Below are 25,944 nucleotides of genomic sequence, written 5' to 3' on the forward strand. Positions count from 1 at the left end.
GTGAAATGTTCTGTAAATATCTGTTAGGTCCATTTGGTTTATAACTTCTGTTAGCTCCAGTATTTTTTTTTTTTCTGGATGACCTGTATATTGGTGAGAGTAAGGTATTGAAGTCTCCTGCTATCAGCATGTGAGATTTAATATATAATTTAAGGTGTGCTAATGTTTCTTTTACAAACTTGAGTGCATTTGTCTTTGGGGTATAGATATTAAAAATTAAAATGTTCTCTTGGTAGATTTTGTTTCCTTTGCTGAGTATGGTGTGTCTTTCCCCATCTCTGTTGATTAGTTTTGGTCTGAAGAGTATTTTGTTAAATATTAAAATGAATACACCAGCTTGCATTTGCTTTTTATATCGTTTTCCAACGCTTTACCCTGAGATAATATCTGTCCTTGATGTTGAAATATGTTTCTCGAATGCAGTAGAAGGATGGTTTCTAGTTTTTCACTCCTTCTGTTGATCTGTGTCTTTTTACTAAGGAATTGAGACCATTTGATATTTGAGATATCAGTGATCAATGATTGTTGATTCTACTTATTTTGTTGTTGTTGGTATGGGGTGTGTGTGTGTGTGTGTGTGTATCTATATGTGTGAGAATCCATGTGTTTGTGGTTTTGCTGGTTTGAGAATATTTATTCCCTGTGTTTTCATGGGTGTAGTTAACCTCCTTAGGTTGGAGTTTTCCTTCTACCACTTTTTCTAGGCATGCATTTGTAAATAAATATTGTTTAAATTTGATTTTTTAAAGATTTTACTTATTATTATGTATGCAGTGCTCTATCTGCATGTACCCTGCATGCCAGAAGAGGGCGTCAGATCATATCATAGATGGTTGTGAGTCACCATGCAGTTGCTGGGAATTGAACTCAGGACCTCTGGAAGAGCAGGCAGTGCTCTTATCCACTGAGCCATCTCTCCAGCCCTAAATTTGATTTTATCAGAGAATATCTTATGTTCTCCATCTATTGTGATTGAAAGTTTTGTGTGATATACTAGATTGGGCTGACATCTGTGTTCTTGTAGAGTCTGTAGTGAAAGTCCAAGGCTTTTTGGTTTTTAGCATCTCCATTGAGAAGTCAGATGTAATTCTAATAGATCTGCCTTTATATGTTACTTGGTCTTTTTCCCTTACAGTTTTTAACACAAGTCTTTCTTTTGTATGTTTAGTGCTTTGATTATTATATGGTGCAGGGTTCTTTCTTTTCTGGTCCAATCTATTTGGTGTTCTGTATGCTTCTTTTACCTTTATAAGTATCTCCTTTTTTAGGTTAGGAAATTTTTCTTCTATAATGTTGTTGAAAATATTCTCTGGGTCTTTGAGTTGGTATTCTTCTCATATTCTTATTATTCTTAGGTTTAATCTTTTCATAGTGTCCTAGATTTCCTGAATAAAACGTTTTGTGTCAGAAGTTTTTTATATTTAAATTTTTCTTTGCCAGATGTATGTATTTCTTCTATCATATCTTCAGTGGCTGAGATTATATCTTCCATCTTTTGTATTCTTCTGGTGAAGCTTGCCTCTGTGGTTCCTGTTCACATTTCTAAGTTTTCCATTTCTAGATTTCCCTTTGTTTGTCTTTTCTTCATTGCTATTTTTATATGCATTTCCATAAACTAATTGTTTATGCTTTCTTAGCTTTCTTAAAGGGACCTATTCATTTTCTCACAGTTTGTGTTTTCCTGGATTTCTTTAAGGGATTTATTCATTTCCTCTTTAAGATCCTCTATTACCTTCATATAGTTCATTTTAAGGTCTTTTTCTTGTGATTCAGTGATGTTGGTATAGTCAGGGCCTGCTATGGTAGGCTAGGGTCTAGGGGAATAGGTTCAAAGAAGATAAGGTTTGTGGGCAGCCTATCTGGTCTTCTGGCAGGCGTGGTCTGTGGTTTTAGCTGGGGATGCCTGCTGGAGTCTAGGGATAGGATATAGTAATATGTAGGAGGAGGGAAGTTAGGAGGGGATGGTCTTTGGAATCCACAGGAGGTGTAGACAGAGAGGAAGGAAGAGTGTATCTAGTATTCTGTTTTAGTGCCAGAGACAAGACTAAGGGATCATTAGATCTATGGAAACAGAGAGAGAATAACCATATTTTCATTTCAGGTCTATAATCTTTTTTAGATGAATGTTGAAAAGTACATTTCTTACATTTCCTAAAGAGAAGGAATAGGTATCTTGCTCCACTATGTATGGCCATGTGTAGGGAGTATCACACTCAGTCAGGAGGTAAAAGGAAGGAGGGGAATAAAGTGCTGTCTTTATTGTAGCTTTTTTTTCCAAGACAAGGTTTCTTTGTGTAACAGAGCCCTAGCTGTCCTAGACTCGATTTGTAGACCAGGCTGCCCTTGAACTAACAGAGATCCGCCAGCTTCTGCCTCCTGGGATCAAAGGCATGCACCACCATGTGGGAAAGAATGAATCAAAACGAGTAGAAAGGTTTAAGGTTGGCTGGTATCTTAATTTGGTTTCTGTTTCATGATAAAAGACCATGAACAAAAACAACTTGGGGAGGAAAGGGTTTATTCTATCTTACAGCTTATAGTCCATTATGATTGGAAGTCAAGGCAGGATCTCAAGCCAGGACTTAGAGGAAGGAAAGCTCCTTACTGGCTTGCTCTAAGGCATGCTTAGCCTGCTCTCTTAAATGTTATAGATTACATACTCAGGAGTATACCCTACACAGGGGTGGCACCACCCACAGTGGCCTTGGTCATCCTACATCAATCATTAAAGAAGAAAATGCCCCATTGATAATCAAATATGATGGAAGCATTTTCTCACTTGATGTTTTCTTTTCCCAGATGACCCTATCTTGTATCAAATTGATAAAAGCTAATGAGCACAGCTGGTTTGAATAACTTCTTAGGCTCCAGGTTATAAGGAATGACCCTAGTTGCCTGGTATTTGGTTCTGAGAAGATTAGGTTAGGGAGACGGAGGTCAATAAAGGAGGTTGATGTGGATTTGGCTATCAACTTGGTTGCTTTGCATATGAAGAGCATGTTGATTGGGAGTGTTTTGCATTTCCTGGGAATTAGCTAACCCTGAGGGAGACAGTCTCTATAGGATCATATTAGCCTTAGTTGTCAGAGTATTAAGAGTATGGAAAATGTAGTTAAAACATTGTCCTTCAGGAAAATATATGTAATATATATATATAGGTTTTATAGTTGAATCTTCAAACCAGCTTGTATAAGTTCTCCAATTTGCTCTTTTGCATTTCCATATAAAAATTTTTTTTCAAGACAGAGTTTCTCTATGTAACAAGCCCTGGCTGTTCTGGACTTGTTTTGTAGACCAGATTGGCCTCAAACTCACAGATATCTGCTTGCGTCTGCCTCCCAAGTGCTGGGATTAAAGGCATGCACCACCACACCCTGCCCATATAAATTTTTTTTAGACAAATTTTTACTATATAGGCTTAGTTGGTCTGGAACTTTCTGTAGAGACCAGATTGGCCTTGAATGAACAGAGATCCTATTGCCTCTGCCTCCTGAGTACTAGCTTTATTGTCAGGTCTTAATTTTCACATAAAGCCTATTATATTTTTATTTGGAATGTATATTTATTTGGAATTGATTTGATAGAGAATCCAAAATAATTGACCTTAATACTTAATCTTCTATAAATATCATAATTTGGCATGTACTATTTTAGATTTGTAACTCATAATTTTCTTTCCTATTCAGTTGATGAGAATACTGTTACATGGGAATGCCAGTCTTCAAAGGAGGCTCAGAAAGGTTATATGACCAGACATCCTTATCAGTCTATTCCACATATGGGCCATCTTTTTGATAAATATGTATATATATAATGATGTGTGTGTGTGTGTGTGTTTGTGTGTGTGTTACATGTTATGAAAGAAGCTATTGTATTTGGGTACAGAAATGGAATATAGATATCCATTTATTTTTTGTGTAAATTAGGATGGACTAGACTACAACACCTACTCATGTAGACATAACGGATAAGTTATTTTATGACACTAATTTTGTATTATTGCTAATAAGTGAGATGAGGGGCATATACATAAATCCCAGTAGTTTCCATTAAGTTTGAGGCCAATCTTGTCTGCATAATGAGTTGTAGGCCAGCGTGGAATTAAAAAAATAGGCAAGATAAAAGAATGAGACTAGGGAAGATTTAGAAGCTAATGAAGATGTTGATTTACATTTTCTTTGCTTAGCCTCTCCACAGATTTCCCTCTTAAAATCTTTGTCTTATCCAAACTCTGTCTTACCTGTGTGCTATTCAAGCTTCCTGTCAAAAGAGAGCTTGGCTGCTTATGTTGAACTCCAACCTCTACCACTTGATAACCATGTTCTATGGCAAGTTTCCTTATCTATAAAAGGTAGATAATAATAGTAGCTAACTAATAGAGTTTGGAAAGAATTGAATGAGATTCTGTATATATATTTCTTAGCATAAGTGTCACTAGAAGTTGACACATGATAAGTGCTCTGTATGTATTTTCTGCCAAAATTGTCATCAGCATTACTGATTCATGAATTTAATTTAGATTATATGTACATTTTAATCCTAATCTATTCTTTATGTCAATTTATATATTTTTCCCTCTTAGATGGAAAGTTTAGGATTAAGAACTCACAGAAAAGAACTTGTGGAAAAGCCACATTTTATGGTGAAACAGTGGATGAAGATTCAAGGGATGATTCATTGTATTCCATTTTAGAAGAACTGTGGAAAGATGCTGAACAGATCACAAGATACCAGAGAAAACAGAACAACCCTTTGAGTTATTCTGTGTTCAATAAGAAAATGGTGAATGCCAAGAGAGATTATGAAGGTACAGACATTGGAAAGCATGTAGACTCCAAACCAAATATTGTTCCTTCACAGAGAAGACCCCATAAGAAAGACTCGTTTCAAAATCATTTTAAGCATAATTTAGACTTACATGTTCATAATAAAAACAAAGCAACAAAGAATTTTGACAAAATAATAGGGCACAGGCAAATTTTTGCCAATAGTACTTCTTATACTAACCTTGAAAATCCACATGTGGGAGCAGAATTCTGTGAAAATAATCAGTATGGAAAAGTCCTCAGAATCAAGCATACACATAGTCAAAGTACGATATTTCCTGTTGAGGAAAAGGCAAAATCATGTGCTGCATTTGGAAAGATCTTCACCCCAAAATCACATTTCTTCATTCCTTCCGGAATTCACAAAGTGGAAAAGCACCACGAACTTAGCAAATGTGTAAATGTTTTTACACAGAAGCCACTACTTAGTATATATCTGAGAGTTCATAGAGATGAAAAACTATACATATGTACTAAATGCGGGAAGGCATTCATGCAGAATTCTGAATTAATGGTGCATGAGAAAACTCACACTAGAGAAAAACCCTACAAATGCAGTGAATGTGGAAAATCATTTTTCCAGCTGTCATCTCTACTCAGGCATCAAACAACCCATACTGGAGAAAAGCTCTATAAATGCAGTGAATGTGGGAAAGATTTCTCTTTGAGCTCAGCCCTCAATATACACCAGAAAATCCATACTGGGGAGAGACATCACAAATGTAATGAGTGTGGGAAAGCCTTTACCCAAAAGTCAACACTCCGAATGCATCAGAGAATTCACACAGGGGAGAGATCCTATATATGTACTAAATGTGGGCAGGCCTTCATCCAGAAGGCACACTTGATTGCACATCAAAGAATTCATACTGGAGAAAAGCCGTATGAGTGCAGTGACTGTGGAAAATCCTTCCCTTCTAAGTCCCAACTTCAGATGCATAGGCGAATTCACACGGGAGAAAAACCCTACATATGCACCGTGTGTGCGAAGGCTTTCACCAACAGGTCAAACCTCAATACTCACCAGAAGTCTCACACCGGAGAGAAGTCTTACATATGTGCTGAATGCGGAAAGGCCTTTACTGACAGGTCAAATTTCAATAAGCACCAGACCATTCATACTGGAGAAAAACCCCACGTTTGTGCCAGTTGTGGGAGGGCCTTCATTCAGAAGTCACAGTTGGTTACACACCAGAGAGTTCACACTATGGAGAAGCCTTATAAATGTCCTGTCTGTGAGAAATCCTTCTTCAAGAAACCACATCTCAAAGTACACCAGCGAATCCACACAGGAGAGAAACCGTATATATGTGCAGAGTGTGGGAAGGCCTTTACTGACAGGTCTAATTTCAACAAACACCAGACTGTTCACACGGGGGATAAACCTTATAAGTGCAGTGACTGTGGAAAGGGCTTTACTCAGAAATCAGTTCTTAGTATGCATCGCAGCATTCATACCTGAAAAGAACCATGCTTCATCAAATCAAGACAGCCTTATGATAGAAGCCAAATCTAAGTGTATAAGATTAATCTAAGCCAAACCTTATATAAATAACCTGTATGAAACATCCAGCTATCTCACCCAGATGAGGAAAGTTATTTTGAAAAGACCCTTTAGGAATACATCGAAAAGGGAATTTCTGTATTTGCATAGTCTCACAAAACAATAGAATTTATATTGGGAAAAATAATGTTAGTTTATATATTAAGAACCATCTTCCTATAGACAGTGTTACAAGGCAAATTGTTACCAAATTCTTTAGAATGAGATTGCAAAATTATGCAAATTTTAGTAATATAAGCAATTAAAATAACACCAAAATGAGTAACAAGGCAACAAAATAATGTATTTGGTGTATAAAACTCTCAGATCTGTAGGGTATTTGTGATGAAATACACTGTAACACAAAGAATAGTTGAAGTTCTTTTTTAAAATTAGAATGATTGTGTCTATCAAAATTTTTTTTGTCAATGAATATCTCTTTGAAGTATATCCAAAGTAATTTTGATTTTGCGTGTATACATATCTGCAGGTATAAGTTTATATGGTTGCAGAACATAATTCTGTCATGCTGACCATGAGATAGTATTCCTAGTTTCTTTCATTTAGTAGAAAGACAGTGCCCCTAGAAAAAAGGGACGTGGACTACATTTGTAAGATTTCAACATTGTTTTGGTATGAAACAGTGTATGATGTGGGCTTCTTGTTCCTCTTTTTTTTTTTAGATTTGGATTATTTAGTGTACTCTCTTTATCCCCATACCATCCTGCATACATAATATTTGTGTTTGGAGAGGAAGATCATAAAAATGTCATTTAGCTCACAGGTATCTGAATTTAAAAGGCTGAGAAACAGTTACCTCAAGAATCTCTGGCCGCATCTGGACTTGATCTAGAGGAGTTGAAGTCCTGGATATGAGCTTGATGTCATCATTGTGGATAAGGTGTTTGAAGGACCTGGAAAGACAATGAGACTCATGAGATTGCACTATGAATACATTGTGACCAGAAAATACACTATGTTAGAAAAATGTTACAAAGTTCTCTTAGAAGTCTTGAGCCCATATACAAAAGTCCTAGAGTGTGATGTTGGAAGGTAAGAGACCATATGGAACTCTGATGAAGGAGACATGCTAAGGCAACCTAGACTAACTAGATTTTCAACTGCCAGGTGTGAGTGGAGTTATCCCAACCACTCACCCTTAATTAAGGCAACTGGCCAGCAGCCTCTGAGATGATCCTGAATGATGATTCGCTTCTGGTATTTATTCTCTTGTATTTTGGTTCCCCTCCCCTAAATTGGGCTGGATTTAATGAACCAAATAAAGCAGAGGTAATGATATATCACTTCCAAGATGAAATTACGAAAACCACCGTGGCTTCTGTTTTTGGTGTGTCCTTAGTTTTTCAGATGGCTTACCTTACAGGAAGCCAAGTGTCATTTCATTAGCCCCATGGGAATGCCCACGTTTGAAATTTTGAGACATATCTTCCCTAAATAAGATCTTCAGAAAAGACCAGAGTTAGATGGCTTGAACATAGCCCTTTAAGTTTGGACCTTCAACTTGAGGCCCTCTTCTGAGGTATACACAAAATTCTGACCCATAAGAAGTGGGAGAAAAATAAATGCTTGTTTGAAGCTGCTACAATTTAAGTTTTTATTTTTCAGAATAATAGGAAAGTAAGATACTACTAGCCTGGACTAGGAAAACTCTCTCACCCATCCCAAGCAACTAACATACTCGAGGATTAAATGTTATTTAGATTGTTTTAAGGCACCAAGTTTTGGGTAACTTATTCCCAGGAAGAAAAAGCTACCTGCTATCTGCACTACAGCATTTCTTCCTCTACTATTCTTTTTTTTTTTCCTTCTACTATTCTTTCCCCACATGTTGGGAAGTAATTAACAATGAGCACTTTGGTATTCAGTATCATGTGTAGAAATCTATGTGTTACTATATAGTAAGTGATTTGCTGTTTTGGTTTTTGAAAGTAGATACATAACTGAGGATGTAGCTCAGTTAATATACTCCTTCCTCCTAGGAAGCTGTGGTTTCTGTCCTTCTCAGCACCATATAAAAACCAGGCGTTGTGGTACAAGTCTGTAATTCCAACACTGGAGAGGAAGAAGGATGATCAGGAGTTCATAGTCATCCTTAGGGAGATTGTAGTCAGCCTAACCTACATGAGACTCTGCCCTGTTGCAGACAAAATAGCATCATTGCATGTTATCATTTGACCTCTAAAAGTTACCCTATTACCCATCTCATATTTGACGGAGAGACTGAGACGTATGCTTACCTCCTGGGATTACTTTAATAAAGTACCATAATGTGATGACCTAAAATAACAGAAGTATATTGATTCACTAGAACTTATTTTCTTTCTTGAAGTCAAAATAAAAATATCATCAAAACCATACTCCCTCTAAAGATGCTATGAAACCAACTTTCCCATGCCTGTCACTTTCCCTACCCCTTTAAGGCAAGGTCTCACTATATACCTCTGGCTGGCCTAGAACTCGTTATGTACACCACAATTACATTGAACTCAGAGAGATCTGCTTGCATTTGCCTCCCTTGTGCTGGAATTAATGTTATGTGTTGCCACCTCAGCCCATATCTATCCTTTAGCATCTGGTAGCCTCAGGTGTTAAAATTGGTTATCTTAGGTGTGTCTTTCACATTGTATTCTGTCTGTGTGTCTGTCTTTGTGTCTAAATCCCCCCCTTTTGTAAGGTTACCAGCTGTACAGTGTTAGTGACCACTTTAATAATTTCATTTAAACTATTTTACATCTGTAAAGACTTTCCAAGTAAGGTCATGATTTGAGGCACTGAGGGTTAGGATCTCCATATATCTTCTTGGGAGGACATAATCTCACTGTCTCTTTCCCTTCCTCCTTTAAAAAGCCTTAATGAATACTAGATATATCCAACTTACTGAGCCTGCTTGTCATGTATAGAGTTGCTCATAAAAAAAAAAACAGGTGAGAAACGGGCTCACAAAAGTATTTTCAAGGAGTATTTCAAGGGGGGACATTTAAACTGGAGACCAGTTCATATGAAGATAGAAACTGATTTTCAATTTGTGTGGACGTTGTTAACTTAGATGAGTGGTATTTTGAAAGTGAATTTAAGGAAAGCAATTGGAAAACCTCAAGGAATTACTGCAGTCCAGTAACAGTACTTTACCAAACAAAGCAAATTCTCTGAATAGCAAAATGTGAGGTCATGGGACTGGATTGCTCTGTGGAGGTGTGGACTAAACTAAGAAATGAAAGTTGGCTAAAAGTAGAAATGACAAGAGATAGAGAGGTCAAAGGGAAGGAGTCAACTTACCTCCAAAAGTCTGTGAGATGATGGACAGATGAACGACAGCAACTGAAATATATATATTTGGATGTATATGTTTCCATGTATATGGCCATGTCTATATAAAATTGGTTTCTCAAATTATCCTAAAGCACTACTTAGCCATCACAATGACTAGTCTTCCAACTTAAGCTTTCTTGCCTTTTCTTCCCCGGCTACTCCTACAAATTGAGTTTGGCCCAGTTAATATTTTAAAATCCTCTATCCCACAATTCTTAGTGATTATACTTTTCTGAAAACATGATGGATGTTCTAAAATTGAGTGATGCCATCAAAAAATTTAGACAACATTTTCGTTCTTTTTCATTGTATATAATGTACCTTCTGCCATATTTTTTAGTCTCAAAGTTCAGATTTATGGTTAGTATATGCCTTGGTCTTTTTCCTTTCCTTGCTATTTTTTTTTAATGAGCCATTTTAAGCATTCACATCAGGGAAGTTTTATTTTGCTTAGTATTTTTCTGATCTATTTCTTCACTTCTTTAGTGGTACAAATTATGTATGTCTTTGATACTATTGTATCTGCTGTATTTATTTTCCTCACCCTGTATTTCTGTCATTATTTCTGGTTTTGTGTGATTGAATCTAGCTTCCTGTTAGTGAAAAATTCTTCATGAATCTCTCCTGTTTCTTCATATTTATACATTAACAAACAGCAGCGTTATAATATTTACATCCCAGGTTAGTAAAGATAGATAATACCGTCTTAGACATTATGTGTTGATTTGGTTACATTCTAGGATAATAAAGATAATGCCTCTCCTTGTTTAAAGAGGAAGATAGGTAATAATACAATATAATAGAATTTTCTCCATATTTTAATTATATAAAATTTCAATTATGTATAACTATATAAAGAATAGCATAATACATATCCATGTAACTTTCACCAAGATTTAACAATGTACATGTGATTTTCCCCTAAATGTTTATAGTTAGATATAGGGACTGTAACATGTATGTTCTTAAGTAATTAAGTACCCATCACCTGAAAAATAAGGGGGAACTTTTCCCATAAGATTAGAATATTGTTAGCAATCTAATATTACAATACACCATGCAGTTTACTTTTCATTTTTTCTATTTTCCCTCAAAAATGTGTTTTATGTATTCACTGCAGTATAACTAGTACAGATTAGCTGTAACTTGTTTAAAGTATTGAGTATAAATCTGACACAAGGATGTAATTTTCAAGCCATCACTACAAAAAATAATGAGCATATTTTCACTTCCATGTTTGTCATCTAGCCCTCTTCCACACCCTTTTCCCACCCACAAGCAACCATGATTTTTCTTCTGTCATAAATTATAGAGGTTTATGTGAACTGAATTATATCATAGGCATTCTTGTTTTACTTTTATTCATCATAATTATTTGTGTTGATATATATATATGTGTGTGTGTGTGCATTCAGTCCTTTCATTGCTTAATAGTATTTCATTATATTGATATACCAAAATATGTCCATGTATTGACAGAAATGTGTATTTCTAGTTTTTGGAAACCCCAAACAAAATGGTTAAGAATGTTTGTATACATGTCTTTGGGTGAAAAGTTTTCACTTTGATAAATGCTTAGCAGTGAATGAATTAGTCGTGTTGTAGGCACATACTTACTATTTCAAAAGTTAACAAACTGTTTTTTTGCAAAGCAATTGTACCATTTTACATTTCTCAGCAGTAGCATATAAATATCACTATTATGTTGTATCCTTTCCCAAAGTATTTTATTCTTCATTTTAGTTGGGGTGGATTTTTTGTGTGGTTTTGATGTATGCTTCTCTAATAAGCAATACTATTGAGCACCTTTGCATGTGACATCTACATATTATCTTGGTTGACATATCTTTTAAAACATTGTGCCCATGTTTTTTGAGACCAGAAGTGTCATTATGTTGCATAGAGTAGGCTGAACTTGAGGTTTAATTGCCCCTTGCACTTCAGGCTTTTAAATAGCCCAAACTATAGTTGCACTCCAATACACTCAAGTATTTACTTATTTTAAAAGTGGGATACTATTATTGAATTGTATCATTTATATGTATGTATTTCTATATTATTGTCTCCAAAGTTTTCCTTTTTATTTAACAGAGCAAATACCTTTGAATTTAATGTGTTCAATTCATTTTTGTTGATAAGTATTAATTCTGAATTTTTATGAACTACAGTGTAATGTTTTTGTTCTATTTACAAGTATGTGTTAATCAGCTTAGATTACTTAACATTGTCATCTCAAATACATACCATTTTGTGTTGGGAAACCCTGCTGCTAAGGTCTCATTCAGCTAAGACCAGCAAGCCCTGAACTTGGTGTAAAATGGAGGACTCCCTTTGTTGGTGAGGCTTCCTTTTCTCTGCCCAGGATATCCCGGATCCTCACACCCTCTACCTGAGGAATGTGATGTAGTCCTTAGAAATTTCTTCCTATAAGAGCCCATTCAGCAAGTACATTGGATTCCTGGAATTCCATGTAAATGAGGCATCTTAGTACAGTAGCCCTTTGGCCAATGTATGACCTTTGCCCACCTTGGACATCCCTCCCTCTCCTCGCCAAAGTTGTATATAATCCTCATTCACCCCGAATAAAATTGATCTGCCTCTGCAAAGCTGATCCTGGAGTTTCATTTTCATCTGTGCTCATGGGCCACCGAATCCCCAGTTCACTGTTTCTGCTCCTTTGTTCCTGAGGACTGGTAGCCAACCACCCCAGTAACGGAGGGCCACAGATGGCACCTGAACAAGGATCCCAGATGTGCCAGTGAACATTCCCTCCCTCCTTAAAAGGGGTTTTGGCATTCTTTGCCTGACTGTCCTGTTAAAAAAAAGTTGCTGAGACCCTGGTCTGGGCAGAAGAGAAGTAGGCAGGGTTGCAGTTCCTGGGCTTCCATTCAAAAAAGGACCACTAGGCCAGGGAGAGAGAGGAAAGGAAGAAAGATGGAAAAAAACTTGGCCTGATGGAGCAGATGCAGCCCAGACAGAATGACTTATTGGCAAGTAACTTGGGGTATGTAGCTGTGAGGTAGCTAAATAGCACTAGCTCTAGTGCTTTAAAGCTTATAAAATAAATTAGCGCCAATTATTTTGGGAGTTAGGGAGGGGTAAAGAAAGACTTGATTTATTAATTAAATGTTACATTTTGGCACACCTCACTTGGTGCTTAAATCTAAGCTAACCTGAGAAAAAGTACCCGGTAGATGCAATATTCTCCCTGAAAAGGTGGCTCAGCAGTTGTGCCAGCCCAGTTAGCATTGTACGATATGCTGCACAGAATCAGGACAATAGAGCAATTTCAGCTTGTACTTCCAGCTGTGACTTCTTGCAAGAGCAGCAGGGTTAAAAGCACACTAGAGTGAGCTAAACGGGGCCTCCCTCCCTGCATGAGGTGTGGCTGTATGCCAAACAGACCCTACTGTGTAGGATGGGGGAGGCTGCACCTCAGCCTAGAGCTTAGACATACCAGGACACACTCACAGGCCTGCAGAGGACCCTTGTAGTACAGAAGGCCGGCAGACCAGCCCCTGTGCTGTTAAAATATGCTAGTGCCTGGTACAACTGTTGCCACCACCTGAGAGCCTTGTCTGACCCAGCCTGGAAACCAAGGGTGCTCAGGACTGCATTATTGTAGGACTCCCGAGGGCCGCGCGGCTCCAAGGTTCAGAACACGCTAAGTTAGGCACGCTCTTTTTAACGGGCCAAGGTAGAGCCAGCAAGGCTGGTGGCCGCTGGGAACAGGGACAGTTTGGTCCTGCCAATAACGGGAGGATACCAAGCTCACAGTTATAGCAACCTGCAGCAGGGAAGAAGTTGCATTGGGTCTTCCTGGGCAAAATTGCTGCAATGTCCCGTATTGAACACCAGAGGGAGACGGAACACAGCAAAGATTTAGGAAAGGTAAAAATTCGGTTTTTTATGGTATAAAAAGAGTTAGATTTAAAATTTCATAGACAGATATAAATAGTTTAAATGATGGCAAGATACAAATAGAGGAGAGATCATGTCACTGGGACTTATTTATAATTTAATGATTATTTTGTAATTCTCATCACAGGAGAAAGACAGGTGGAAAAGCACAGAAATGTACAGATTGGACTGAGGAAAATGCTAAGGTATCCGAGATAAAAACAAAATGAAAATTGGAGACAAACTTTAGAAGAGAAATTAGGACTCCATTACAAAGGTAGCAGAGGCTTTTCCTGCCTCGTTCTCTCCCAGCAAAGCAGCATTTTTCAGGAGGAAAAGCCTCAAAATCCCTTAACCCCTGCACCCCCATTCGAGGGCAGAGAGGAGCCTCTGTCTGGTTCCACGGCTGGCTCCGCCTCTCCTTCTGCTTGTGCGCCCGCGCCCCTCCCTTGGGAGTCCCAACTTCTAAGCATTCACAATTGATGCCTGTTCTGCCTAAGCTGGATCCCTCTAAATTAGGCAGAACGCTTCCTTGAACAGACAAGTTCTTCCCCGCCCACCCCACCTTCCAACCCCCATAACAAGGTGTGGTCTTTCGGGCTAGATCGTGAATCGCCATGCCTACTGCCTACGCAGTCATGCACCTGCCACTCCAAGCTTGTCTCCCGTTCCCAATCTGCTCTCTCGGGGTCAGGCCGACCTAAAGCAGCAGAGGGGCGACTGCTATCCTCCGGACTGTGCCGAGAGAGAACAATGTATAGCCGGGGCGCACTAGCCAGGAGGGAAAGAAACCTGCTAGGCAGACACTGACAAGCTTGACCCAGCCAGATAGCGGGTCTGAGCTCGCCCAGCAAGGCTATGATGCTGCCACCCTCGTCCCCACTGTCATGCCCGGGGCTGGTGCGTGCGCATTCCTCCTGTCCACTAAAGGACACAGGCATCAAGTGGTGGGGGCTTGCTGGGTGGGAGCAAACGCTGGCAGAGACTGGGCCTTGATGAGCAGAGAGGAAGCTGTTCCATGCTTGCGCTTCATCTTGCCGCCCAGCGCTTGGGGGAGGAATCCAGCAGCCGTGGGCGGGGAAAGCACGCTCGACTGCGCGTGCTCCGAAGACCAGCTTATGATCTGGGGCCGGTCGGCCAGGTTAGGCCAGTTTCACCCTGTGGAAGAAGCAAAGCTCAGGGGGCGCCCTGAAGGATGGGGTGCTGCCCCAGGTGCTGAGACTGAGTCTCTGTCAGTGCAGCAGCAGGAGCCAAATGGCACTGGCTGTGGCGGGATGGGTCTGTTTCCCAGGAGCCTGCAGTACATGCTGCCAAGCAGACACCATTGCACTGGAGATGGCTGCTTTTCCCTCCCACTGTCCTACTGCCCAAACCAGTTTTAGGTGCCGAAGCAAACATAGAGCCAGGAAGTGACTGTAAGGCACAAACAAAACATTGAGTATGACACCCGCTATTCAGGCGCCTACACGCTTGGCCGACAGCAAAAAAAACGGCAGGAAAAAATATAAACAAACTGTGATTGGTCGCCATCTTTGTTCTGGGAAAAACTAGTTTCACAATCATCTTAAGAGCAGTCACATGACTGGCAGCCATATTGATTAAGGGCAGCACCATCTTTGCTATGGGTAAGTCATGTTTTTCAACCATCTTTACTGAGGGCTGCCAACTGTGTTTAGTACCTTGGTGACAGCCAAATTTAACTGTTCTGTCTTTAAACTACGAAAATTGCCAGTATCATACAAAACATATGCAATCAATATTTGTCAAAGTAAAGACATTTACCAGACAATTAGAAAAATAAAAGTCAAAAACCAAAGAGATGGGTGTTTCAGCTCCTGGTAAAAAAATCACCTGGATAATATAGTTGATAAAAGCTACTGTGCCTGTGAAAGATATTACTGAACATGACTATTTTATTTTATTTATTTATTATTATGTATACAATGCTCTGCATGTATACCTGCAGGTCAGAAGAAGACATTAGATCACATTATAGATGGTTGTGAGCCACCATGTGGTTGCTGGGAATTGAACTCAGGACCTCTGGAAGAACAGTCAATGCTCTTAAACTCTGAGCCATCTCTCCAGCCCCCAACATGACTATTTTAAAGAAAAAGAAAAAAAAAACAAAAAGAAAGAGAAAAATCCTTTCATGAGGACAGACAAAAAACCCAGAAAACTACACAAGGAAAACAAAAAATAATAACAAAGATTACTCTTAAAAACAGACAACCTCTTTTCCTTTAAAATGAAAATAAAAATGAGTTGACTTCCTCATAATCTAAACTTTCCATGAAAGGACTTGTGTTGTTATAAATGAAAAATCCCAAACATTCTGTTTTACCAATAAAAACTCAAGAGCCAGATGCTGGGATGAAAACCTGCTAGCTCAGAGAGGCAGAGAAAGCACCCAGCTGACCTTCCTACTCAGCTCACATCCCAGATGGAAAAGAGCCAAAAGGCTCACTAGCTCAGCTGACAGCCCAGGAGGAAAAAGCCAAAAACCAAACCAAAACAAAAACAAACAAACAAACAAAAAAACCCAAGTCCAAAGGCTCAAATCCAAAGGCCAATGAGCTGAAGAGCTAAAAGCTAAAAGCCCAAGAGCTAAAGAGCTACTTCTCCATTCTTTCTTAAATATCTGCCAACTCAAAGTCCCTCCTACTCTTTAATCCCTGTCAGCTGGTTTCTTGCTCTGCCTCTTGACCTAGGGTTAACTTTATTAAATCCTGTGTACAGAAGCTCTTGTATTAAAGGTGTGTGCTAGGGCTGACTGAATAACACCTTAATCTCCTGTTTACAATAAACAAAAAGTTCTTGGATTAAAGGTGTGTATAGGGCTCAACCATGCTAAACAAAAGATAGGTCTTCACAGTTCACAATCTCAGGGATCACAATGGTATCAAAGATCTTGAAACAAACAAGTGTGGGAATGACTAATAAAAATTTAACTCTACCACAGTGGGTAAAGGAGAGACACCTTAGTATGTTGAGGCTACAGCCATTTTCATATTTCTCTTCCACTTTGTTTATAAGGTGAAATTAAGTTCAAACATTTTTTAAACTTTTCAACTGTGCTTTCTAGAAGCAGGTGTTCATAGCTGACACTAACTTTTCCTGCCAGATCAAGGTAACCTACACTAGATGATTCATTGTTATCATAATTCATATTATGCTATCTACACACTTGTTTACACTTTGTATGGATCCTAAGCACTGCCTCACTTATCTCACTTAAGCCATTCAAACTAAAGAGCAACTAGAACCTGCTTGTTTCAAAATAACTTGAGTCAGAGCTGACCACCTGTCTCACCATCTACTCCCTGTATGAGCTAATTGCAGTTTTCACCTTTATAAATTTATTCCAGAAAACAGGTAAATGTCATAGTTAGGCTCTTGAGTCCTTTCTGTGGCCCTGATTGCAATCAGTCTGCACCCCCTTGTGATTATTTCATAGGTCTATCTCTATGAGGAAGAGGAAATTATTATGAACCAAACAGATATTCTTCCCTGGACTTGGCATCTCCCTTGGATCTGCTGGGACCACCATGACAGCAACCATTATTCAGATGTGCCACCTGGCTAGAGACCTCTGAAACAAACTTAAAAAGGTGATGGCACATCCCTGAGACCCTCGTGTGACAGATGAACTCTTTTGCCAGGGTTGCGCTCTAAAACAGAAGAAGACTAATAACCTCAATAACTACTAAACATGGGGAAGTTTGCATGATATTGTACCTTAACCCTTCAACCAATGACCTTTGCCCACCTTGAATATCCATATCCTCTCCCCAAAGTTGTATATAACCCTAGTTCACCCTGAATAAAACTGATCTGCCTCCCCAAAGCTGATCCTGGAGAGTTTCATGTCTGTTGATACTCAAGGGCCACCAAATCCCCAGTTTGTCTCTTCTGTTCCTTTGTTCTTGAAGACTGGTGGCTAATGGCCCCAAGAATGAGGGAGAGCCACGATTTGGCATAATTAAAGGATCCAAAATTTCTTGTAGGTATTTTGAACTGCACGATGCAATACTGCTAACCGTAATTACCCTTTGTGTAACAGAATACCATAACATTCCTGTGATCTATCAGTGTTATAGTTCGCATAAATCAACCTCTCCCTATTATTGTTTCTGTTATCTATCCCCAGTCTCTGTTATCTATCCGTTATTATGTGATTTCTGTGAGCCCAGATTTTCTTGGTTCCACATAGGGAGTGAAATCACTGTCTTTATTTTTTAATGCCTGACTTATTTTCCTTAATGTTACAGTCTTCAAGTCTGTCCATACTGCCACCATAAGTAACAAGAGCTTGTCCCTTCTTGTGGCTGAATTCAGGTGTGTGTGTGTGTGTGTGTGTGTGTGTGTGTGTGTGTATTCAGTCCTTTTATTGCTTAATAGTATTTTATTATATTTGTATACCAAAAATTTTATACATTCATTAGTTGATGCATATATCTTAGTTGTTTGGAATAGTGCTGCAGTAAACCAATTATGAATCTCTATATTACTACCCACAGAAGAAAGAGGCCTCTATAGCTAAGATTGAGAGAGGCACTAATTTGTGTCTAGAAACATAAATATTTAGAAAGCAGAAAACATTTCTATTTAGTAAGTTCTTCCTGGGCCTATGGCCTCTCCATACATGAGCTTTGCTTAGATTTATAGCATCAGGCATGAGTTTCCTGTGAAACAAGCCTCAGATCCAAGCAGAAAGTGGATGGATACACCCATAACCTTTCACACCACTATTGAAACTGTGGGTCCATCTTGCCTGACTGTAGTGGATGTAAACATGCTTTTGTTTTGATCCCAAGTGTGGGATGGGGAACAGACTTGTGAGAGACTAGGTGATGTTTATCCACTAGAAGAGGAACTACCTCTTTCCAGGGGCTTTACCAGTTGAAAAACATCTTAATACAAACTCTGAGAGGACACACACACATACACACACACACACACACACACACACACACACATGTGCCCAAAGCAGGAGACGTGGTTTTTGGTCTTGGTATTGTTTCCGACTGTTTGGCTGTTCATTGCTCCACTTCAAGACACTCCTAGAGAGAACTGCTCCAGAGAATGCTTCAAGGTTCTGGGTTTTGGCTGCTGCTCTGGGTTCTGGCTGGTGCTCCTGGTTCCAGAGGATATGGTGGCAGTCAGCCAAATTGCTAGTTTGCCACTTAACAGGTCTTCTGGAATCCTGACAACTACACCAGTGGAATTGCTCCAAGGAACTGAGTCTAAAATGGTCTACTTCTGGTAAGTGAAGGCTTTCATGGGACATGCCCTTTGGGCTAGTATGCAGATATAAGTGAGTATATACCATTTGACTCTTTCTGCTTCTGGGTTAACTCACTCATTATGGTCATTTCTAGTTCAATCCATTTGTCCACAAATTTCGGGACTTCCTTGTTTTTAATAGCTGAGTAGTATTCCACAGTGTAAATGTACCACAGTTTCTTTATCCATTCTTCTACTGAGGGACATTTAGGCTGTTTCCATGTTCTGGTTATTATGAATAAGGCTGCTGTGAACATGGCTAAGCAAACTTCAAACCCCTACCCAGGTCTAGCCAATGAAAAGGACATTCTCCACAGTTGAGTGGAGAGTGGGGTCTGACTTTCACACGTACTCTGATGCCTCATATTTGACCACATCCCCTGGATGAGGAGGCCTGTGGGCACTCAGAGGAAGGATAACAGACTACCAAGAAGAGACTTGATACCCTATGAGCATATACAGGGGGAGGAGGTCCCCCTCAGTCACAGCCATAGGGGAGGGGAATAAGGGGAAAATGGGAGGGAGGGAGGAATGGGAGGATACAAGGGATGGGATAACCATTGAGATGTAATATGAATACATTAATAAAATAAAATTTTTAAAAAGGTAAAAAAATGGTCTACTTCTGTTCCCATTAACCTCTTTTCTCTCCTATGTAGGGTAGGAGGTTGGAAGGGAGGTGCAAACATTAAAGAACCCCAAATAAAGTAGGTTTGAAAAAGTTCAAAGCCTACACCTGACAGGTCAGTATTGTAGCACCCTGGTTCACTGCTTGGTAATACCATTGATGACTTTTCACCCAAATGGAATGCATTGTACTTTCAGGCACTATGAAAGGTAGCAGTTAGGATGGAGCTCTTTAGGCCCAGGCCAGGCAAACTCATATTTGTGTCTGTAGTTCCAGTCCTCTCTAGAACAGAACAGCTATGGAAATCTGACCTCCAGAGGAGGTTTTTAGGGATTTCTGTTGCTGAGTAGCTCTTTCCTTCATGTTGGACATGACCACTGTTGTTCTGTTGTCACAGAAGAACTGTGATTCCCTCAAGAGAACATTCCCTTGTGGAGAGAAAGAGGAGGCTCCTCAAACCTCAAGGTCCTTTCTGAAATTGTCAAGAATCTTCCACCCTTTCTGACGACATAAAAGAAACAAGAAATTAAGTAAGACAGACTTTTCAGTGTTGTAGCTGCACATAGGTTGCTCAGAGGATTTGCCTTTAAGTAATCCACATTCCTGTAATAGATCCTCAATAGATCCATTTTACTAAGCTGGTGTTGGTCAGAATACTTTCTTTCATTTGTCCCAGGGTAAGTCACATGGCATGTCACAATTTTCTCTTACATATGTGGTAGTTCTGAGATATTTTTGCACTGTTATTTCTACAATTTAATAGAAGCTCTCTATAGAGCATGAATCTCTCCAGAAGTTGTCCACTTGTTGGAAGGTGACTGCTTTCTCTTAAGCAACACCCACAGCTTCTAAGTCTTATAAACCACAACACCTGGATAGCATATTGTCATGTTTTAACTTGTGGGATTTTGTTCTTTTTTTGTTGTTGTTGCTAGAATTGAGAGATGTTATATATCCATAGGTTATCTTATCTTCACATAAGTTGCTCCAAAGGGCATTTTGTATATATAAGCTCAACAGCCACTGCTGTTTCCATTCTTCTCTAGTGTCCGCACTGCCATGCTAGCCTGCCACTCTCCACAATATCAACTGACTAGGGGGGGCAGTCTTTCTCATGGACCACTGGGTTATTTTCTGACACAAAAGTGAAGAGCAAGTGGTGTCAAAATATTGAGGTGGATAGAAAACATGCTCCATGTGAAGAGTTAGGCCTAAAGGTGTGTTCTCCACAGTAGGAGTGGTGTGTGTGTGTGTGTGTGTGTGTGTGTGTGTGTGTGTGTGTGTGTGTGCATTTTGCCTAATAGGAGGGTGTGCATGCACTCACCTTACATGGTGGTAGGGCATGCAATTGGCAGCGGTGGAAGTCTCTCTAAATGGGGGTGTATGTGGTGGGTGGAGGATTTATATGGTAGACAGAGCATGGAAAGGTGATGGGCTGAGTGTACAGGTGGGCAGAGCTTCAGAGCATTTTGTTTGGCATGCAGGACATACAGAAGCTCTAGGTGGTAGGCCTGATTTACAAGGGTATTATTCCAGTTTTGGTTAGCCCTAGGTGAAAATTCAGGCCAGTGTCTTATAGCTAAAGTTACGAGTGTGCGTGTGTGTGTGTGTGTGTGTGTGTGTGTGTGTGTGTGTGTGTGTGTGTGTGTGTAGCAACTGGGTGGACTTGAGGTGACTAGTCTTGATTGTTAACTTGACTCTATCTAGAATCAACTAAAACACAAATGACTGGGCATGCCTGTTGGGGATTTTTTTCCCCCATAGCCAGGATACACAGGTACAGGAAACAAGGGGCATGAAAGGGAATAGTTTCTTTTTTTTTTTACTTTATTAATTTATTCTTGTTACATCTCAATGGTTATCCCATCCCTTGTATCCTCCCATTCTTCCCTCCCTCCCATTTCCCCCTTATTCCCCTTCCCTATGACCGTTCCTGAGGGGGATTACCTGGACAGAACACTCTCCACCGTAGAGTGGAGAGTGGGATATGACTTTCTCACATACTCTGGTGCCTCAACTTTGACCATGTCCCCTGAAGGGGGAGACCTGGTGGCACTCAGAGGAAGGACAGCAGGTTACCAAGATGAAAGGGAATAGTTTCAAACACCACCCCTAGACCCTCTAGGAAAAATTTTGCCTTCTGTTCTTGCAGCCATACATTGTGTTGGCCTAGGAATTTTGGTTCCAGAGGGTGATCACTCCTGCCAAGAGCCACAACATTTCATTAAACTGGAAGCTCAGACTTCCCATTGACCACTTTGGGCTTCTAATTCCCTCAAATCAAAAGGCTTAAGAAAGGAATAACAGTGTTAGGAGGGGTGATTTATCTGGATCACCAGTGGGAAATTGGACTGCTTCTCCACATAGAGGTAAGAATTATGTCTGGAGTATAGGAGATCCTTTAGGGGCATCTCTTGGTGCCACCATGCTCTGTGCATAAAGTCAGTGAGAAACTACAACAATCTAATCCAGGCAGGATGACAAAGGGCATAGACCAATCAGGAAGGAAGGGATAGTCACTTCACCAGGAAAAGAGCCAAGACCTGCTGATGTGCTTTCAGAAGGTGGAGGAAATACAGAATGGCTAGTAGAGGAATGTATGTATAAATACCAGCTAAGGCCATACATGGGAATTATAGTTGACATGAGTATTTGCCATGTTTTGTAAAGAATGTGTTTGTACAAAATACAAACGACAAAACCACAAGATGTTGGTAAGTACCACATTTGATCAGATGGCTTATGAAAATAACCATTATGTGAAAACTTGAAAATTCATCCATTCCTTTGTTCAATAATGTTGGAGTGTAAAAAAAAAAGAATGTGTTTGTAAAGATACTTGTATTTTCTTTCCTCAATTTCTTTATCATGTGATGTAATATCAATGAAGAGAATATCAATGATTATCATATTTAAGTTTGAGATACTAAAAGAATATTCCTCAAAGAACATTGCCACCCATTCTAAATTTATAATGCATTTGCATAGTTATATTAGATGTAATTATGACCTGGTTAAATATAAAATGCAATTGTATGTGAGATAGTTATATCATGTTTAGGCATATTTATAAACTGGTTATTGTTTTCATTTGGAAATTGAGCATGACATAAGGAGATATGATTGTATGTCAGGAGTGCTCCTGAATGGAGGCTCAGAGAGGCCATTGCTCCAAGTTGTGAAGGTAAGGCCTGGATTGTTTTGGAGACCCCAAGATGTCAGAGATTTCAGAGTCATGCAATATCTGAGAGCTAACAAAGTGTAGAATCAGAGATGGGGAGAGGGGAGAGGGAGGGGAAGAGGGAGAGGTACTGCAGCCAACAAAGCTGAAAGGAGTTGGAGATCTGAAGAGCACTTTGATATTAGGCATAGAGATGCAGTATTTGGATGCTGGTTTTTAGACTTGCTTTGATCCATCCTTTCCTCACTTTGCTCGCTTTCCTCCCCTTTGGAGTGGTAATGTATATTCTATGCCGTTGTATGTTATAACTATGTGATCTGTTTTTGATTTTGATTTTACAGGGAGTTAGTTAAGAGGCTACCATGAGTCTCAGAAGAGACTTTGAAGTTTTGACTTTTAAACAGTATTGAGACTATGATAGACTATGGGGGCTAAATGCATTTTTTTTTGCATTATGGTTTGGCTACAAGTCTATGGGGGCCATGGAGAGGACTATGGTAGTATGAGTAAGGATGCTCCCCCTCCATAGGCTCATATATTTGGATGCTGAGTCACCAGGGAGTGGCACTATTTAAATGGATTAGAAAGATTCAGAGGTGTAGCCTTGTTAGAGGAAGTGTATCACTGGGCTGGGCTTGGAGGTTTCAAAAGCCCATCTCTCTCTCTCTCTCTCTCTCTCTCTCTCTCTCTCTCTCTCTCTCTCTCTCTCTCTCTCTCTAGATCTCCAGCATTTTTTTTGCCTGCATGCTGCCATGTTTCCCACCATGATAATGGACTAAATCTCTGAAACCGTCAGATAAGCCAGTCCCAGTTAAATGCTTTCCTTTATAAGAGCTGGCATGTTCATAGCTTCTCTTTACAGCAGTAGAACACTGACTACAAAAGACATCCTTGTTGGGTGGAGAGAAGCTTGTGGTGACAGAAACAGCAGTTAACATTTGGTGACTTAGATGTGCTTACTGGTGTATTTTACATTTCATTAACAAGCACTGTAATAGGTGAGTATTGTCACCCCCATTTTCTTAGTTCCAGCAGAGGGGGATACAGAAAGCTTCCGCGTACTAGGCCTTTCTTCCTCCTTGTACTCTCACACATTGCTTGTAGTTGTCTGCCCACCTATTGGTGGTGTTGATGCATCTTTCTGTTTCAGCAGCTCCTGCTGTGACTATGGACAGGATGTGATGGACTTGAGGTGTGCACAACAACTACTAGGTTTACAACAGTAGGCATGTGTGGCAATACTACTATGTTACATGAGCCTCCAGTAACCATCTTATGACAGTACCGACACACTCAACCTTAATTGTATTGCTTATTTTATTTTCTTTTTTTCTGTCCTCCCTTGTTTCTAGAATATGGGAGCACTGAGCACGAACCAGCATACCAGTACTTTCCCTCTAATTTTATGGCACTTTAACCCTCTGTAACAACATGGATAGTTTCTCCTTCATCCACTCATCTATAGATACACAATGCAGCACTAGATTTTACCATCTGTTTACTGTATTATTCCTTTCTCCAACACTTACAAAATGCTGTTAATTATGTCTTCTAGGTTCCCACACCAATGTTTTCATCTCAGATTTGTGTTGTTGGAGTTGCAAACTTTCAATGTTTATGCCAATGGGTATCTGCTAGCTTTAGTTAAAGCTTTAAGCCAGCATTGCTAATGAAACAAAATATGTAGGCCTATCCATAAGATTCCTTACACACTGAGACTCTTTCCTTGACCCACCCTGATTCCTTGGCCCTCCCAGAGTACCCAGCAAGAACAACTTGCATCTTCTTAGGTCTATAGTCTATACTCTGCAGATGGTTAATAATTGTATCATTTCTTAATTTGACCCTTTTAGCTCATAATCTTCAAATCAATAATGACAATAGACTGTCTTATCCATCCTCTGGGGGCTACTCAAATAGCCCTAGGGACCCTCCAGCTTTGTACTGAGGATAACCACATGGATTCTGTGACATGTCCCAATCATCTGGGGGGAGCCTTCTTGCTTATGTTTATGCCAGTTTATAATTTTCTTGCCTTAAGACCTTAGGCAAAAGTCCATAGCTATATTAATAAGATTCCTCATTATCCCAAGCCTCATGTTTCAGTACTACTCTGTCCCAGACCATATTAGTAATGTAATTTTAAAGAAGACTACTGAGTCTTTAATATTTTTTATCAGTTGTGCCAGTTGATTATACCTTTATCCCAAACCTTAGAAGGAACAGCTGGTTTTTGACTTGCTGTGGCTTCTTTTGACAGTCCTCCAGGTAAATCCTAAAACATCCCAGACAAAGTCTGCTCTGAGGTGACTGAACATATCTGCTCCATGGCAGTGGCACAGAAAACCTGAAGTGTGAGGAGAGACACTTCTACTGGGAGGTTGGAGGCAGGAAGATACAGAATGAAAGGATTGTACTAGAGAGAAGTGGAGAGAGATAGTGAATGTTGCTGCAGTGGCACCTCTGAAGGAATGGGAGCCAGCCTGGGTAGCCTGGTGGCACAGAAGCCTGGTATACTTCTGTGAGTTGGGAAGATTGTAGCCAGCGAGAAGGAAAAGGGTGTGAGGGACATGATCTCAGATGCGCTGTGAGAAGGTTTCAGGGAAGGATGGGGGTAAGTCTGCCTTGCTTCTCTACTGTGAATCAAAGAGGAGGGAGGGGACCAGGGAAGTCACTTGAGAGGAATAGGGTATGAAGAATGAGTACGGTGAAGAATGTTCTGGTACTGAATGAGGAAGAAATGGAAGGAATGTTGTTAAGGGTGCATGTAAGAAGATAGATGTGAGACCATGGGTAGAGAGAAGGCTCTTAGGAGTCTTTATGAGAGAGAGGTGGAAAATAGGCGGATCATAGTTGACAAGAAAGATGTAGAAATATTTCCTACCTGGAAAGGGTGAAAGGAGGTAAATAGGAATCCGATAGAGGTGCTAGGGCACAGGGGTAGTATAGGTAGCAATCATACATTTCAAAAGCCTTCAGAAAAGATTTTGAACAAATTTTACCCTAAAGAAATTATAAATGTGGGCTGGGGATATTGTTCAGTTGGTAGGATGGTTGCCTAGAAAGCCTCAGATTCTATCCATAGCAACCTGTAACCAGGTGTTTGTAATCCTGACATGCAGGATGTACAGGCAGGAAAGTCAGAAACTCAAGGGCATTGTCCAAGAGTTCAACTCCACTCTGAGCTATTGAGGCCCTTTTTCAAAAAAGGGGGCAAGGGAGGAAAAAAGGATAAATATTTTAGGAAATA

The 25,944-nt window shown here is 39.7% G+C and overlaps 1 protein-coding gene across 4 annotated transcripts in view; it reads left to right on the forward strand.

Moving 5' to 3' along the window:
• ZNF81 (zinc finger protein 81) overlaps positions 1–12,305 on the forward strand; it is a 73,679-nt gene extending 61,374 nt beyond the window's left edge. For 3 of the 4 annotated variants that reach the window (XM_084790043.1, XM_084790044.1, XM_084790045.1), the window contains exon 6: positions 4,583–12,305. In XM_084790043.1, the coding sequence (XP_084646169.1) occupies positions 4,583–6,288 (1,706 nt within the window). In that variant the 3' untranslated portion in view covers positions 6,289–12,305. The remainder of the gene's footprint in view (positions 1–4,582) is intronic. The other variant, XM_084790046.1, reaches the window with a different exon arrangement.
• The last annotated feature ends 13,639 nt before the right edge of the window (positions 12,306–25,944 follow it).

Source organism: Acomys minous (genome assembly GCF_964271855.1).
Source record: "Acomys minous genome assembly, chromosome: 7".
NCBI lineage: Eukaryota > Metazoa > Chordata > Mammalia > Rodentia > Muridae > Acomys > Acomys minous.